Source organism: Mastacembelus armatus, chromosome 11, assembly GCF_900324485.2.
Source record: "Mastacembelus armatus chromosome 11, fMasArm1.2, whole genome shotgun sequence".
NCBI lineage: Eukaryota > Metazoa > Chordata > Actinopteri > Synbranchiformes > Mastacembelidae > Mastacembelus > Mastacembelus armatus.
The window spans coordinates 2,828,469-2,846,221 of record NC_046643.1 but is presented as its reverse complement, the minus strand read 5'-3'; the positions used below and the strand labels follow the sequence as shown (position 1 = coordinate 2,846,221).

At 38.3% G+C, this 17,753-nt stretch overlaps 1 protein-coding gene across 4 annotated transcripts in view; it reads left to right on the top strand.

Moving 5' to 3' along the window:
• The window catches only part of septin7a (septin 7a), a 35,138-nt gene extending 17,989 nt beyond the window's left edge, over positions 1–17,149 (top strand). For 3 of the 4 annotated variants that reach the window (XM_026299763.2, XM_026299760.2, XM_026299761.1), the window contains 11 exons: positions 7,107–7,207; positions 7,293–7,427; positions 9,230–9,347; positions 11,052–11,144; positions 11,329–11,425; positions 13,485–13,536; positions 13,855–13,980; positions 14,414–14,434; positions 15,720–15,855; positions 15,946–16,091; positions 16,220–17,149. In XM_026299763.2, the coding sequence (XP_026155548.1) occupies positions 7,107–7,207; positions 7,293–7,427; positions 9,230–9,347; positions 11,052–11,144; positions 11,329–11,425; positions 13,485–13,536; positions 13,855–13,980; positions 14,414–14,434; positions 15,720–15,855; positions 15,946–16,091; positions 16,220–16,256 (1,062 nt within the window). In that variant the 3' untranslated portion in view covers positions 16,257–17,149. The remainder of the gene's footprint in view (positions 1–7,106; positions 7,208–7,292; positions 7,428–9,229; positions 9,348–11,051; positions 11,145–11,328; positions 11,426–13,484; positions 13,537–13,854; positions 13,981–14,413; positions 14,435–15,719; positions 15,856–15,945; positions 16,092–16,219) is intronic. The other variant, XM_026299762.2, reaches the window with a different exon arrangement.
• Positions 17,150–17,753: the final 604 nt, after the last annotated feature.

Sequence of the window (17,753 nt, the reverse complement as noted above, 5' to 3'; positions counted from 1 at the left end):
AAAATAATGGGACTATATCCATGTTGCTAATGTAGAACCTGTCTCTGAGGTGATCTCAACGGTGAGATGCATGCAGTAAGACATGTTTTGCTCCACTTCTGTATGCATTTTAAATTGAGATTGTCCTCATCCATAACAACTTGCACAGGAGTTTTAACACCCAAATTCATATAAGGCTCAAGCGGACAAATCATCTAAAATTACCCACTTCTATTTATAAATCCCTGTATTAAAAATAAACAGTAAGAACAGTGAATAAAATCATCTGTGACCTCACTAATGGTTCACCTTTAAACATAATGGCTAAAGTCTGATAACACTGTAATCAGCACAAACTGGGCTACAATAATATGTGAGCAGCAAGTTTATACATGGTTGTGTTTTTGAGAAAACAGTGTTTATGCATGGTTAGTGAAAAAAAAATTTAAGCCACTGAAATAAGGCCATAAAACACATACAGAACATTGGTTCACAAGACTTTTGAGAACTGGATCTTGTAGCTTTGTGTTTTTGCTTCAAAATGATGTGAAAATCATCTTGTTCACTCATTCACAGAAAACAATATACTGATTTAAATTTTCTAAGGCACTTTTTGTTTCAAAAGTGCTTCTTCACCCATATAGTGCCTATGATGAAGGTTTTATGCCATTTCTCAGGAGCCTGTACATAATTACCTGGCTCACCTCAGATCATTTTCATATGAACAGTGCACTCAGTGCAAGACGGGATCACATTAGCTATAATGAGGTGAGACAGGAGAAACTGTGCAGCTCCTTATGTTCATACAAATTACATAAAAAGATGATTTGTTTTCGACTTGAATTGTTTCATTTCAAAGGGGACATTTCGGGGGTTCTATACATATATTTCTCATGTCTTTGAGGCAAGTATTTGCTGAGATTCAGATTGTTTTATTTATGTGTCTGTGAAGGAAGAGGTGACGAAGACAGAGCGCACCTTGTCTGCTTTCTTTAGTTTAAAGAAGCACAGGGTTTTGTTGTTATTATGGGTGTATACAAATAAAACTAGACCCTTTACAGATTCGAATGATGTATTGCTTTTATCTGTCAATCAAAACTGACAGAGTAATTTAAGTTCTTTTCTGCAGAATGCAATGATTTGCAAATCTCATAAACTCATACTTGCTCATACACGTCTCAAAAAGTTGGTACACGCCCATATTTACCACAGTGTAGCATCCCCTCTTCTATTAGCAACAGTCAGTAAACATCTGGGAACAGGGAAACCAGTTGAGGGGGTTTGGGAAAAGGAATGTTATCCCATTCTTGTCTGGTATAGGACTCTGACAGTCCTGGGTTTTCTTTGTCATATTTTTTATTTCAAGATGTGCAAAATATTTTCAGTTGGTGAAAGGTCTGGACTGCAGGCAGGCCAGTTCAGCAACTGGGCTCTCTATGAAGCCATGCTTACGATGGCCAACAAGGGCAAACGCGCTACAACAGCTGAATGTTTATAAAAGTACAATATTGTAAAAGACTAAACAGCCAAGTGTTTAAGAAGAAATAAAAGGAAAACATACCTTTTTTATGTCACCTCTCTAAAAGTTAGCCAAACTTTGTTCATTGCATCTCTCGTTTCATGGTCCCCTTAGACGCTTGGCGCATTTCTGTTCCATGAATATGCAGCATTTCTCTTTTGCATGTGTTCTTGGTATTTGCAGCATTTCTGTATTTGCAGCTTTTGGCTATCGCAGCATTTCTCTTAAAGCATTTCTGTATTTGCCGCATTTTGCTGTTGCAGCTTTTCTGGATTTGCAGCGTTTGGCTGTTGTGGCGCGTTTGCCTTGTCGGCCACCGTACATGCTGTTGCCATAAATGCAGTAAACAGTTTAACATTGTCCTGCTGAAATATGCAAGGCCTTCTTTGAAAAATTATGTCATCTGGATGGGAGCACATGCTGCTCTAAAACCTGGAAATATCTTTCAGCATTGATGGTGCCTTTCCAGATGTGCAAGCTGCCCATTGCATAGACACTAATTAACACCCATACTATCAGAGATGCAGGTTTTGTTTTTTTTTTTTTTGTTTTTTTGGAATACTTCCAAAAATCACTGTTTTTAGTGCAGATGCCCAAAGACCCTGGACATCCAGTATTGTGTTTCAGCCTTGTCCCTTGCACAGATTTCCCCAGATTCTCTGAATCTTTTGATGACAATATGTACTGTAGATGATGATACATTTAAAGTCTTTGCAATTTTACATTGAGGAACATTATTCTGAAATGGTTTGACAATTTGTAGATGCAGCTTTTCACAGATTGGTGAACCTCTGCCCATCTTTACTTCTGAAAGACTGACTCTTTTTATAAACAATCATGCTACTGACCTGTTGCCAACCAGCAGTGAATTTTTGTCATTGGAGCTAAGTTTGTCTGCCTACCATTTGGTGCAATATTAGTGTACAGTGGGTTTACCATGGCTATTTTACTCAAAACACCTGTTGGGATTTAACAAAACAAACAAACTTGGTGCTGTAAAACCAAAACAATGAACCAATAAATGCTAAAACACTGTAGAGCTGAGGGAAACAGCAGTTGGTGCTAATTCTCTGTGGGTTTGTCTGTATGAGAAACACCTTTTACATTAGATATAGTCAGTTCATCTGTTGTTTTTATAAATATATTGTATAATGCATTGAATTATTGACAACAGTATACCAAAACTAGTTATTTAATTCAACTACCTTTGCCACTAGTAATTCCCAACTATATGCAGCCATACTAGTTTTCTCTGTGTATTAACAAATCAAAAATGTAGAACACATCACACTGTTTGTGAGGTTGTTTTTCTACCAGACATCTGTTAATTGCACATGTGAAGGCATTCTTGGATCCTCTTGATTGTTGAATCATTGTCATGTTAAATTAAAACAATAGTATGCAAGTAGTGAATCAAACTATCCCCAGCATGAGACTCAAAAGCAGAGCAGTGTGCTCCTCACACACCTCCCTCTCCGTTATACTCCACACATCCCTTTGCCTACATCCTCGCTGTTCGAACAGCTCATGCTGCCTTGAAGCCTCAGTATGTGGGGAGTAGTTGACCAGTAACATTTTGATTGACAGTTATGTGTGCCCATCCTTGACTTGCCTTCTCTGATTGGTCTGATTGGTTATTTTAAAAAAAAATAAATAAAAGAATGGGAATACATATATATTTTTTTTTTTTTTTTTTTTTTAATGAAGGTTGATCTCAGAACTGTCTCACATTAAAAATTATATCCTGAAATGTATTACAGCTAAAACATGGAAAAAAAGTTGCAGACTGTAGCTTTAACTGTATCAAGAATGAAGTTGCTACAAGGACTGATACTGAACGCGAGGCATGTGGTGCATGTCTTTGATGCTGTTTGCACTGACTCTGACTATGCAGAGGATAAGGCTTAGGCAGTTTTCTCAAATATAGCTCACAGCTGCGTAGTTTTACTTAAACTTCCTTTTGAAGAGTGAAAGATGATACTGTTAGTGTGTAGGAGCTCCAGCAGGTTTCTCTCTCCTGTGCTCTGCCAGTTGTACAAGTATTCAGTATGGTTTTGTGTACAGTAGATCAGCTGTATGTTGAGGATCTTGTCTTGTGATCTTTTGCTCTGCTCTAAATCTCCTCTAATCCCTAGCAACACACTGAGGAGGTTGGTCTGCCCTTACTCCCTGCTGCTTCCAATTTGTTTACCTGTCTATTACACTACCTTAGCTCTAGAAGTTTAAATGAATTTAAACCGAATTTTAGTCCATGTCTGTTGCTTCCAGATTACATGTTTGAGGATTCCTCAAGGTTTGCAGTCCCAGGGGAGAATGTACTGTATGTGTGTGTGATTAAATGTATCCTTGAAATAAATACAACAGTATGTGAATGTGCATTACTTGTTGTTTCTCCTTGCAAGGGCCAAAGTGATAAATATGGAGAACACAGAGCCCTTTTTCTCTCTCTCCAGGAACCACACAATAATTACATTTCAAATAATTGTGGCCATGTTTTTTCCTGGTCATGCCAAAGAATGTGATGCAACCTAGAAGAATGCTGTGTGTAATAGAATCCAGTTCATTAAAAGCAAACACAAAGGGAAGATGACCAGGCAGACCAATGGAGTCGGTATTAAATGTTTGAGGCAAGGCAAGGGCAGATGTCTCTGGTGTTCCTGGTTAGTGAAGCTCATGAGGCTGCAGTGTGTGCAAGAACAGGGACTTGGTGACTAGCCAATGAAAGTGCCATGTACACAGGGCTCAGTCTTGTCTTGTTAATGCACAGACATGTCTGGCTTTCTTTATCAGGCACTTGCACTTGCCTATTTGAGCAGAACTTGAAGACTAAAATAAAACAATATAATTGATACGAATGGCAGAAGCAGTATCTCGTTCTCATTCAAGGCTCTACTGAAGTGATCTCATCACTTCATCTAGATTAGTATTTTTGTGACCAAAAGCACTTTTATTTTTCCTAGTAGTGAGAAAAGTGTGTGAAGATACAAAGTGCAGTATACAAATTAAAACAATTTTCAGTCATTCAAATATACAGACTAAAGGTAAATGAAGGCGACCTATGAGCATGCAAGCTGGAGATTGCATCTGAATTGGAAATTGTTGGGTTTGGCAGTCATTTAGGTTGCAGCTGAAGTAAATGAGATAATGTGCAAATATTCACAGGACAAGGTTGCAGTAGCTCTTACAGACTCCATCATTTGTAGTTTGTTTTTCCACTATACATTCATAGTATATTACGTTCAAGTAAGCTTGTAATCCTGTGGTCCAGTCACACACCATCAGTGACAATAGTCACATTTTTGTACATGTGCGATATGATATAGATGGTGGTGTTGTTCCTTTCCCCATGAGATCTCTGTTGTGGGCAGCCTGTGTGATTAATAGGCATGTCTGTATGTTGATTCATCTTGTTATGCAATAGAAGAGACACTGCAGAACCCTTCAGTGTTGTCAACAAAGTAGTCTAACACATTTAACTTAAACTTTGTTGTATAATCTGTATAGTCTTTGACTATCTCAAATAAAAGAGCATTTCACCCATCTGGTTATTATATTGCTGTTTGAGATTGGCATTTCTAATATGACATGACATATTGCAGTATATTCTTCAAACATACTCAGCAAGTTTCAGTGTTGCTAAAATGTGTGCAAAATATTTTGTTTCAAATGGCATTTAAAGCATAATATATGAGTTACACTGGTGATACTGTATGATAGTCATTTGTTAGTGTCAGTGTAAAGTCAGCCAGTCTGTGATTGATTACAGTACCTTATAGGAACCAGTAAGTCATCAGGGGAAGTCACATACAATTTTGTAATGTAGCCATTCAAGTGAAAAATAATATACAGCAAAAATAATACCATGTCTGGCTAATCAAGATGATTACATTCATCCCACTGATAGATAAATAAATCAATCAAAAAAGTGCAGTTGTTTCTCTGAGGAGACAGAGTGCAACATCAAGGGCATGATTCCTTAACCCCACAAACACTAGCAATTGTGTTTGTGTCACTCCCACTGCCAAGCATTGGCACAGTTAGATGAGCAAGTTGGACATGAAATGTGTTTTTGTTAACTCTATTGTTCTAAGAACAATTCATCATTTTTAGTTTGCTGTCTATATGTTCTGCATTATTCCAAAATAATGAAAACTTTCTTTTAATTGAAAAGCCAGACAAAATGCTTTCAATTGACAGAACAGCTTTCAGGGGTGGCCCTCATATCCTTAGAGAGAGTTTACCCCAAGTCAAAGAATTGTACATGTTCTTAATTACATCCTTGTTTAATTTCTTTATTCTTTGTTTAATTTTTATGTAATTTATGTAGTTCTTCTTATTATTATTATAAAAAAACAGATTGAACATCTACGATCGAAAAATCCAGGATAATGATACTGTTTAACTCAACTGGTGCCCAGCATTTTGCACAGTACTGAAACATATTGATATTTAAGAAAAATAAGATTCAAAATTAAAAATCAGATTATGATAAACCAGGTAATATTCATTATTTCACTTAAACACATAAGCATTTCATATAAGGAACTTTTAAAATCTGGTCAATTTTTCAGCTTACCCCTTACATGGAGAAGTGGAATCAAACTAGGCTCAAATGACTATGTTTGAGGTTCAGATAACAGTCTGCAGGTGAATATCACTCTGCACGCACCTTAGGCTTATGTGGCATCTCTGTTGTACTTTTACCGTTGCTTTCAGAGCTCCCTCATATTCAACATCCTGCTTGTTGAGGAGTGTTGTCTGCTGTGGCTACCCAGAGAAACTCCTTATCTTGCTCTATGACTCACTTTTCCTTGTTGGAGGACTTTGTTGTACTATGAAAGCATTGAACGAGCAGTCCAGGCACTCTGTGGTGCTGCTTCTGTGTAAGGTATCACCTCAGGCAAGCTGAGGTTAAACTCAAATGTGGCCTATCCTCAGGAATACTAACTGTCCTCCTTCACTCATTGACTACTAGTATAAAGGCTGTCACTTCTAATTCATATCTTATATCATCACAAAAATATGTGTTCAGACTGCAGTCAAGGAATTACATTGCATGTGTGTTTGCAGTGTCTGTATTTGCCTGGTAATGGCTGTATGGTCTGACCTCCTGAACCTTACTGTTTCTCTTCACTCACCCAGTCTGTAAAACGTCTGCGTCTCTGAAATGTGAGGATGGCAGAAAAGGTCTGGTTTAGATCTTCTGATTAAGTCAAAATTTAATCTGCTCATCAAGGTTCTGCCTCAGCGTCACGTTGCTCAAAGCACTCTCTTTCTCCTTCAAGGGTCCACACAGATCTTTAGTTGTATGTTTAGTGCCTGGAAAATATTGAGACTGACTGGAATGAATTGGTTCTGAAGAGTGGTGTTAATTCTAGGCATTTGTGTTTGAAACATAAACATAATCTTAACAAAAACATGTATTTCTTTCTTCAACCCAACCTCACCATTAATTGATATCTGTGCTGAAATTTTATGATGAGATTCTGTTTTACATATTTTTTTTTTCTATACAATTAGAACATTGAACTTCTCAAGGGGGCCATAGTCTTAATAATTAATCTTGTCATTTCTCAGCTGATTTCTGTACCAACCTTGGTGTTTGCAGGTGGAACAGTCAAAGGTTCTGGTAAAGGAAGGAGGAGTGCAGCTTCTGCTCACCATCGTTGACACGCCTGGCTTTGGTGATGCTGTTGATAACAGTAACTGGTGAGCTCAGCCATCTTTCACTGGCTGTTGAAAGTTACACTGTAACCATAACGCTGTAATGATGTGAATAATGTGTGGTCCTCAGCTGGCAGCCAGTCATTGATTACATCGACAGCAAGTTTGAGGATTACCTCAATGCAGAGTCACGGGTCAACAGAAGACAAATGCCAGACAACAGAGTGCACTGCTGCCTATATTTCATTGCCCCATCTGGACATGGGTAAGTACTAAAGAGATAAGTTGATAATTAAGTTTGTGGACAAGTCATTCTAATGTTTAAGTTGTTCAAACACGTAGTTTTATAAATGAACAATATAGCTTCCTTCACATGTTGTGATTACGTTGGATGCATTGCAATGGATGTTCATTGTAGCTGACTTTGAGTGGAGGAATTTTAACTTGTTCTAGAAACAAAAACAGAAATACTAAATTATTTTTTGAATGATCAAATAATTTCTTATATACTGTCAAAATAAAACTGTCCACACCTCCACAATATTCAAAAGGATCAAATTGAAAATGCTTGTTTTGTTCAACCAAACATTAAACCCAAAGGCTCTCAGTTCACCATTGTCAAGGCTAAGGAAAGCACCAACGTCTCACTGTTGGGCATAGTGTCTGACATACCCAGCCAAGTTTTGGGGCATTGTAATGGTTGCATCTTGAAGGCCAGTAATAACAGTCTCAGACTCTGCTTTGTTCAGCTGGAGGAAGTTTGCTGGCATTCAGTTTGATGAAAGGAAAATCTGTTTTTATGAATGATTTCTCCAAGAGGATGCAAGACCTGGAAAACAAACATGGTCTAGGATGCTTCTATGAGGAACCACACTGTAAAATTGAACCAAACATACACCTAGTCATATGGAAAAAAGCGATATGGAAAAAAATCTTATAATTTTTTTCATATTGGTCAATATTGATATAACCCAAAGCACTATTTTATTCAAACTTAAAGTTTTATTTTTACTCCTAAGTGACATGTAAAGATATAAGGTTAATTTTGACTTATTTATTTTTTAAACTGAACATGGCAACCCCTAACATCGTCATGTGAGCTGCTGCTGGCTGCTCTTCCATGCTGTGTGCTGTGTGCATCAACCTAACTGATGCTCGAACTCACTTCCATCCACATGATTGGTTCAGCGTGGCACTATTTTCATTGTCTTTGACTGTTCATGCTTTCTGTCAAAGCAATAACGGAATGAGTTGTCAGAGCAAAATTATATCACAAGTGGCTGGTAGCTATAAACACGTGCTAAACTTGTGCCTTGCTGCGCAGTCTTACATTTCTGCTGCGTGATTGGCTGGAAGACCTGTCCGTATCGAATAAAAAATGGACACCTCTTATTATCCAGATCAACCTTAATCTTACCACGATGCAACATAAAATTCAGTGTTTGGCACAGCCCTACTAGTCATTGACTTGGAATATTAGGTTATGAAGAAATTTTCCCTTTGTCTCATGTTGGTTCAGCTATTGCATTCTAACTGGTCCAAATCCAGCGTGCTCTGTCTGTGGCATCCTACCAGCCTACCAGGCAGGAATAACATGGTGTAATCTGTCTTGAGTTCACTGACCTGGAGACCTTTTTTCTATCTGTGTCTTGGCTGCGGCTGCTGAAAAGCGTACAAACAAACAAAGACACACAGCTAGACTGGTTTGTGTTCACTTAATAGGCCACACTGCAAGTGTGCTTTTGGATTTGTTATCCTCTCTATCAATAATTCTATCTTGTTTGAATAAAGATTCCTCACTATCCTGCTTTTTGTAATATGACTGATGTTTAGCAAGACTTATTTTGATACCCTGGCAGGCAACAATGTACACAAACTAAATACACACACTCGCACACCAGTAAAACAATGATACACCTCAGATTTACAGTGCTGTCTTGCTCTCCAGATATTCAGTTTGAGGGCAGCTAAGCCCTGAAACATGACTTTCAGTGCAGCATACTATATGACATCATCTCAGTCACACTCTAACCTTTAAATGGTTTCCTCTCTACTTTTTTTTCTCAGACTCAAGCCGCTCGATATTGAATTTATGAAACGGTTACATGAAAAAGTCAACATCATCCCCCTCATCGCCAAAGCAGACACAATGACTCCTGAGGAGTGTCAGCAGTTCAAGAAACAGGTGTGTGTCACTTCTGAGTTAATGTATAATTTTCTATTTTAATGATTTGTTCCAATTATATTAATTGATCAAGACTTGTATTCCAATAATGTGGTTAAATGATTCAATGACAGGTTTCTTTTCCTTTTCCTCCACTGTAAATTATAGTCAGCATTCTGCTCTGCTAAATACAAGTAGTTTCCTGCTCCAGGTGCCCCATCTCTAGCTGTAGCCAATGTTTTTAATATATTGTTGTGAGACTGTGGGGCTGTTTCTGAATAGGTTCCAGTGCCTATATTTAATGAAATGAAGAACTACATCACCCAGTTTAACAGTGTAACTCACTGATGTGTTTTAAGAAGAAGCTAATATACCAGCAATGTTGGCTTATACAATAACAGTGACAGTCGAATAATGACAAGATACACAAAAAGTGAGTACACCTCTGGGCACTTGCATTCAAAATTGCATTACTTCTCAATAAGTGCATAATTTCTAAGTTGACAGAGTATGAACAATAAAAAACAAAAACTTAGACTACGATGAAAATCCAGGCTCCAAAGTAGAAACGTGCAATAAAAGTGAATACACCTGTGATTACTGAAACCAAAGTGAGTACACTTGTGATTTTCCAGTTAGTCTAACTGCATGAACAGGATTATAAAATTACCCGTGAGAACACCAGAACTTTGTCAATTTTGGATCTGTGGAGCTGTGTGTATCTAAGTCTGCACGATGGCCCCACATGGAAACGCAAATTCCAGAGGACTGAAAAATCTGATTGAGAGACTTCCCAAAAGTAGAAAAGCATACAGGGAGACCAGTGACCACCTAAAGATCAATGCACAAGGTCTATTGAGATACAGAACAAGCCTTAATAGCAATAAGCAGAACTGCAGTGGCCATCCTCCTAAAATGATGTTTGCACAGTCCATCTCTACAGAACAGAGGGCAACTGTTGCCTATTCAGGGCAAAACTGCAAAGGTAAATTTTGCTAAAGAACATGAAAAGAGGCCTGATGAATGTTGAGAGCAGGTTCTTTGGTCTGATGAGACAAGACACATTTGTTTGAGTCAGATGGGGCGCAGCATTTTTGGCATAAATCTGGCCAGGGCCACCACAGTGAAAACATACTGGCTGACAAGATGGAGAATATTTCAGCATGGTAATAATCCTCAACTCATTGCCAAAATTATATGAGAATTTCTAAAGAAGAAGAAGTGAAAACTGTGATCTGGCCAAGTATGTCACCTAACTAGAATCTAACACCTCAGGGATATTTCAAAGCGGAAGAGCAACATATAACCCCTTATGCAAAGAGCAGCTGAGAAGAAGAATGGCAGAAAATCTCTCGAGGAATTTATGATCATGAATTATTCATACATACCCCATAAGCCTAATAAACAGAATGCAGAACATTCAAACTAGATTATCCAGCAGTATAGATGACTATTTACTTGCTGTTTGCTTACTTACCTTACTGTAGCTCTAGAAACTGTATAGCAGACTTTATTCATGCAGAAATCAATACTGTCTGCTATACTGTCTGAGCATATGTTATTTTATGGTAGATAAATAGGTTCCTGCTTCTGTCTATATTGATTAACCTCCAGTGTTACTATTGATGTTTTATGACACATAGCACACTCCACTACATTTCCTCTCATGTTGATTTTTCCCTGTTTTAACTTGCCTTTGGCCTGTTTCACATCTGCTTTGTGCAGATCATGAAAGAAATCCAAGAACACAAAATCAAAATCTACGAGTTCCCAGAGACAGACGACGAGGAGGAGATGAAGATGGTCAGGAAAATCAAGGTCTGTTTTTCTAAAGTAATCCTCCATTAAACCTTAAATAAAGTATGAGTATTTATTGGTTTCTTTAATTCAGTGTCTTTTGATTTGTGTCGTACGTTACTGCCCATAGACACAGCCCACAGTGTATTTTTAGCCATTATGCGTGAGCAATGCAACAGTTGTGGCCCCTCCCTCCTCTCTGCAGGATCGTTTACCCTTGGCTGTAGTTGGCAGTAACACTATCATTGAGGTCAACGGAAAGCGAGTGCGGGGAAGGCAGTACCCCTGGGGTGTGGCTGAAGGTGAGAGGTCATAGGTCAACTCATCTGAGCCTGTAAATTGATCAAGTGGAATCACTGTCTCACACACACCCAGTCACACATAAATACACCATTACTTCCACAAGTTTACTGGTTATACATGTCTAGATGGTTTGCAAAGCAGTAACACAGTCTATGGGTTCTTGTTTTGCTCTCATCCCAGGGTTGAGTCCACACATAAACAATGTATGACCATGTTACTGTCTAGCACTGTTTATGAAATAAAGGCTAGTATGCAAAAAAGAGATTGTGCCTGCTTGAGGAGCACTGGACCAAATCATTACACATGCTTATTTCATATTTTATATTGAATTCTGATAGATTTTATTCACGCAATTATCCTTTTGACGCAGAGCATCTTGTACTATAAGATACCAGGAAACATTCTGTATGACCTGTGAGCTGATTTGTTCTTTAAATTCTAAAGAGAACAAGCTTCTGGCTAAACATCAGTTTTTTGGAGTAAAGTCTGAGCTGCACAACTGTCTAATCAGAAGTGCTTCTGCTGCTTTGAAAGTATTTTTGCTTGTAGGTTTCAGTGAGAACATCTGAATTTAAACACAACTGTTTGATTACAAGAAAATTACTTCACAGGGAACCTTGAATACATCTACCTAATCATCCAGAATGACAAACAAAATGTCAACTAATGAACATAGTACAAGTTAATATAGTCTTTTGAGTCATATTGTGTAGGAATTTGTGGTTTCTGTTTGTTATATTGGTAATTGATTTAAAAAAATATGCATACTTGAACCTCCAGGGAGAAGGTAGACATTTTTCTCTTCAGTGCTGTTCCGTCCTCTTTGACCTTATACAGGAAGTTACTGTCACATTCTGGTGAGCCATAGGAAACATGACAACATGCTCAGCTTTCAGTGAGGACACCACCACTATGTGAATGTGGCTGACATATTACCTGTAGTCTAGCAAATCCACTGGAGGCAGTGAAGAGAACATTCCACATTATATAGATTCTGTTGTCTCATTGTAAAAACAACTGAGCACAGTCCAGCCTGGTGAGTTTTGAAATACCAGAAATGTTTTTGGCTTCATGTCAGCATAAATAGAGAGAGAAAAAAAAGCAAGGTCCCTGAGAAGGTATGCAAGTCACTTTTCAACAGCAACCCAAAGAAACCTCAGTGGAGTGTGGGGAAGTTTCACTATAGGACGGACTACAGTAAAGCAGCACACAATGCCGTCTGCTGATGGTTTCTGGTACTACAACCATCTGTACTCATGCTGCTTAAGTGTACGTGGGTCTGTTGATAAACCTGATGGAGTCTTGAGATAAATTAGATAAAAGTCCTTAATGTAAGGAAATTGGAAATATGGTAAGTAAGCAAATGCAGCATGGGAAAATTAGGGAAAAGAAAATAAATGTGTGCAAAGTCCAACACAGACTGTGCAAAATGGGGAAAAAATCCTTAAACCACTCAAAGGAAAAGGGAAAAAAGCCTCTTTTTCACCGACTAATTTGAAGTTAAGGGAAAAGAGTTAACTTTTATTTTATTCCATCACTAAACAGAGTCCAGAAGTCGAATAAGGTATGGCACATTCAGACAGAATGTTAACAAACCCCATGGTCAGTCAAATGTATTTGAAAGAGAGAGGAAAAAAAGGTTATTACTACCCAAATGCCCCACTGCAGGATTCTACTTTGACCTGCCATACTTCTAGTAGTTGTGAGCATACAGTTTTCCTGAGCACAATTGAATTGGTCTAGATCATCTGTCTGATAGCTTGTCTTAGCATAACTCCTAAAGATTGTTACTCAGTGTTACCTTGTTTTTAGTGCATTCTAAGATCTTAGCAATTAAAACTGTGTTATCATACCTTGTAAAACCAAACTTTTAAAAACCAAGAGGTTACAACTTGTCATTTTTCTTTCATCTGTAATTGAAGTTGTCCGCTGCATTGTTAAACACAACTTGCTATATGGTATTCTTTATTTTTCTTTGCTATGATTATAACTGCTACAGGGATTGTTTATGTGTTATGTTAGAATACAACTCACTCCTCCATTTGTCTTGTCATGCAGTGGAAAATGGAGAGCACTGTGACTTTACAATTCTGCGAAACATGCTCATCAGGTGAGCAAAAACACAGCACATCATGCTTAATATGGTCTTGGTTCCTTTAGGACTTTTACGTTGACATGTATTAAAGATTACCAGTATATGTCAGTTTTATTAGCTTTTATTGTTTTTGGTGAAACATTAGAAAAGTTGGTTGTGATATTGTGTCTGGTACTTATTTTATTTATTAAATTCTCTTTTTAAGTTTTTCTTTTTGTCCACAGAGTAAATATGTTTTTTGTCAAAAGTATAAAAGTATAATTTAACAATAACTCAAACGCACAAAAACTCGCTCACTCAAGTGACTCTTGTTTTATTGGCTTTGTTTTCCAGGACCCATATGCAGGACCTTAAGGATGTTACCAACAATGTCCACTATGAAAATTACCGCAGCAAGAAACTAGCAGCAGTCACCTACAATGGTGTGGACAACAATAAGAACAAAGGGCAGCTTACCAAGTGAGTTCATCAGTACAGTGTGCACTTTACAAACATCAATATAATAACCATTGTTATGTTGATGTTTGTAAAGTGCACATTACCTGTTACCTGATAGCATCACATTGCTGATGCCCATTGTACTGAGCATGGTATGACAGACTGTAGAGGAACCTGCAGTTTGGAGGTTGAAGTCTGCAGTGACTGAACTACAGATTAAAACTGGCAAGCTGTCACTGAAGCAGCCCAGGTCTTTAAACCCCAGACAAAGCAGCACTAACCCCCACTAACTGAAAACTAGTATCAGCTGTGTCTAATCTGACGACACTAACTGAGGCGCCATCTGACTCTTAATCCACTGGCTGCAGCCGTCAGTATTCACCAGCACACTCTCACAAGCTAATGCATGATTTATGGCAGCATGCTAAGTGTCTGTGCGTTTGTTTGTTTTTAGACCTGAGACGGCTGATGGCATGTAAGTGTTATCTCACTCCTCTTTCTGACCATTTTTATTTCCCTTGCCTCGTTTCTTTTCTCCTTTTAAACCTGCAACACTCTTCTTTGAAAGGTCATGGTAAATGCAGTGACTGCTTGGCCGCATATTTAGTGATTTTTTTTTTTTTTTAGAGATAGTAGTAGAATCAAAAATGGCATTGTTTTTAAACTTCTCTGACTTGTGTAATATATCGCAGCAATCTCCATCTGAAAAGCCTATTGGCGATCAGTTGGCTTGGCCTCTTGCTTTACCGTGTCATTACACATTTCTTCTTCACCACTGTTGAAGAATTTACTGTGCATCTCCTGCTCAGCTTACAGCTAAATGCAGCACAACTGCTTGCTAATCAATCTTTCAATTAGCTGGAAAGATGGCACTACAGAGGTGCCAAAAAACAGGTTGCTCATTGTATCTTGTATCTGTACTAATTGTATCTGTACTAATAATCAGTTAAGCTACTTCAAATTTAATTTAGTTGTTAGCTAACTGCCACAAAAACATAAGATGACTTTCCGTCTTTCAGTGAGGATAACCCTCAACAAAAAAGACTCAGTGACTTTGACTGTAGTACTAATTGTCTATGTGCTAACATAGTAACATTTGTCATGTTGGCAAACTAATGTTTGTAAATCATCATAGTTTAACCTTTTAGCATACTTTTATTCATTCTTGGTAGGTATTTGACGTTGGTGTCTCTAGACCCATGCAACTAGCATAGCTACTTTAGGCTGAAGCATAACTAAAAGCTCATGATAAAAGGGTTGCTATGTTCTTTCTGAGGACCTATAAACTGTTCCTCCATTAACCTGTTCCATGTCTACACAGCTAATGAGAACAAATGTAGCTTGCCAACGTAACAGGCTAACTTACTGTTAACATTGCATTGTTAAAAGTGTTTTTGTTTTTTTTCAGTTGGACAACAAGGTAGATTGTTAAGATATTAAAGCATGGGTTGTTTCATATTAAGGCTTTGTTCTCTCTCTCACTTGTTCTCCTGGCAAGCTGCTGTAACCTTCTTGCTGCAGCCCTCGCTGGGAGCCGTCCATTCCAGATGGCTTCCAGGGAAGGCAAGCAAGCCAGCCTTTTCCTCCTTCCCTGGCCTACTTCTTTTATTCATTACTCTACAATCAGAAATATTTTTATAGATGTGAGAGGGGCACATTTCTACTTAACACTGACAGGAAATGTTTGCCTGGGATGTCACGAATGTGTGACTACCTATGTACATGCCACTGTTTGTGTGAACATGGTTTGTGGCCCTCAGGAGTCCTCTAGCCCAGATGGAGGAGGAGCGACGGGAGCACGTGGCCAAGATGAAGAAGATGGAACAAGAAATGGAACAAGTATTTGAGATGAAAGTCAAGGAGAAGCTCCAAAAGCTCAGAGACTCTGAGGCTGAGGTAAACTAATGAGGCTTTTTTTTAATATATTTATATATTTGGTTTGTAGTTTATCAGCAGACCTTTGACTGTACATCTGTGCCCCTGCAGCTCCAGAGGCGTCATGAGCAAATGAAAAAGAACCTTGAGGCCCAGCACAGAGAACTGGAGGAGAAACGTCACCAACATGAGGAAGAAAAGGCCGGCTGGGAGGCTCAACAGAGGATTCTGGAACAGCAGAAACTAGATGCCTCCAGGTAAACACAGCTTCACACATGATGATTTTATAGATTTATTACAGCTGTAACCTAAAGATTTCATATAAGCTAGTAACTTGAGTTTGAACCCAATGCTTCATTATTCTTCTCTCCTCTTGTTTTAACAGGACCTTGGAAAAGAACAAAAAGAAGAAGATATTTTAATAGCTCCGGAGGACCTTTCTGATGTTACAGCTATTATTTTTGACAAACCTGCCAGCCTTTATTTTAAGGACACCTGTCAATCAACTGCATCCACAGTTTGAACATAGCACTGTGTAATAAGCAAATGAAAGCCAGGGGGCAGTATTGTCTGGATTTTGAATTTAACCGCTCTCGTCATCCCCTAGTCCCTCCCTAAACAGTTATTTCTGTGTTGATTCAGTTTACAGTCCATATTTTGGGGGCAGAGTTTGGACTCACTTTCCCACTGAAGTGAATGAGAAAGGATGTCCAGGCTTTTAACTAGTAGTTTCTATTCACATAGAAAATACAGCAAATGTTCTGTTCAGTCTTTCATTCCTCACGTTTGATTTCTCTCAAGTTGTTATGCTCCTCCTTTTCCTGTAATGTAAACTGTATAACGATTAACTGCAGTGTTTAACTTCAATTTTCTTACTTTTTCTTCTTCATGTTTTTTTCTTTTGTATTGGCCCTGCTACAGAAATGTGTTTCCAGTACCATATCCCATGTTTCCTAGCCGTGGTCTTGGAAACCAACTATATATTCCTGACCTCACTCATGCTGAGTGTAGCAAAGTAAAGAAACAGCTCATGAAATGCTTCTACGTGAATTCATGTCTGTAGATTCTAGATAAAATGTTTTCCCACAGATACAAATCTATCCAGGGGCATGATGGGGAAAGTCTGTTAGATGTTGGTGGATGGGAAAGTTGAAGCTGAGATACTTCAGTCAGACAACAGTCAACTCAGTAACTGTATCAAGTTGGCTTTCTTTACATGACATTTAGCATTGTTTGTATTTTGCATCTTTATTTTGTAATGTCTTGTTTTTACTGTACAAAGTCACATAATAAAGTTGTGATGGGGCTCTGTACAGGTCAGTCATGTTCTTTCACACCAAACTGGAGAAACCATCTGTGTGTAAAATATAATTTTGTGCATTTCTATTTTACCTTATTGGGGCCAAACATGTCCCAGTTTTTTACAATTTACCAAATCTAAGAAGGTTTTGAGTATGGTGTCATAGCAGAGGGAGCACTAGATAGAAAGATGCAGCTGCACCATGCTGCCTACAGGTGGCAGGCTCAGGACCAGCTTGTTCACCTCTGAACTTGAACATGACCCAGCAGTTTTTGTACTGATGTACTTACAGCCTCAGTTGTGGCATTAATTAATGCTGTGATAGTTTTTCTCTCATCTGCTGAACAGGCCTTCCTTTCAACTCTGCTGCATATTTAACTGAGATTCTGCTCAAGAAGGTTAGGTAATAGGTTTTATCAAGAGTCACACTATGTTTTACGGTGCATCTCTGTCTGAAAGTCAGTGAGGTAATATCTGCTCACTTGTCAGTCATGACTCTGAAGGTTTTAGTGTTAATGTGTTTGTTTTATTTCATTAAGGGTTTTAATACTTTGGAACTTAAAGCTGAGGATGCTGAGACCTCTGTAGAGTCTGTATGAGGTTCTGGCAGTCATTCAAC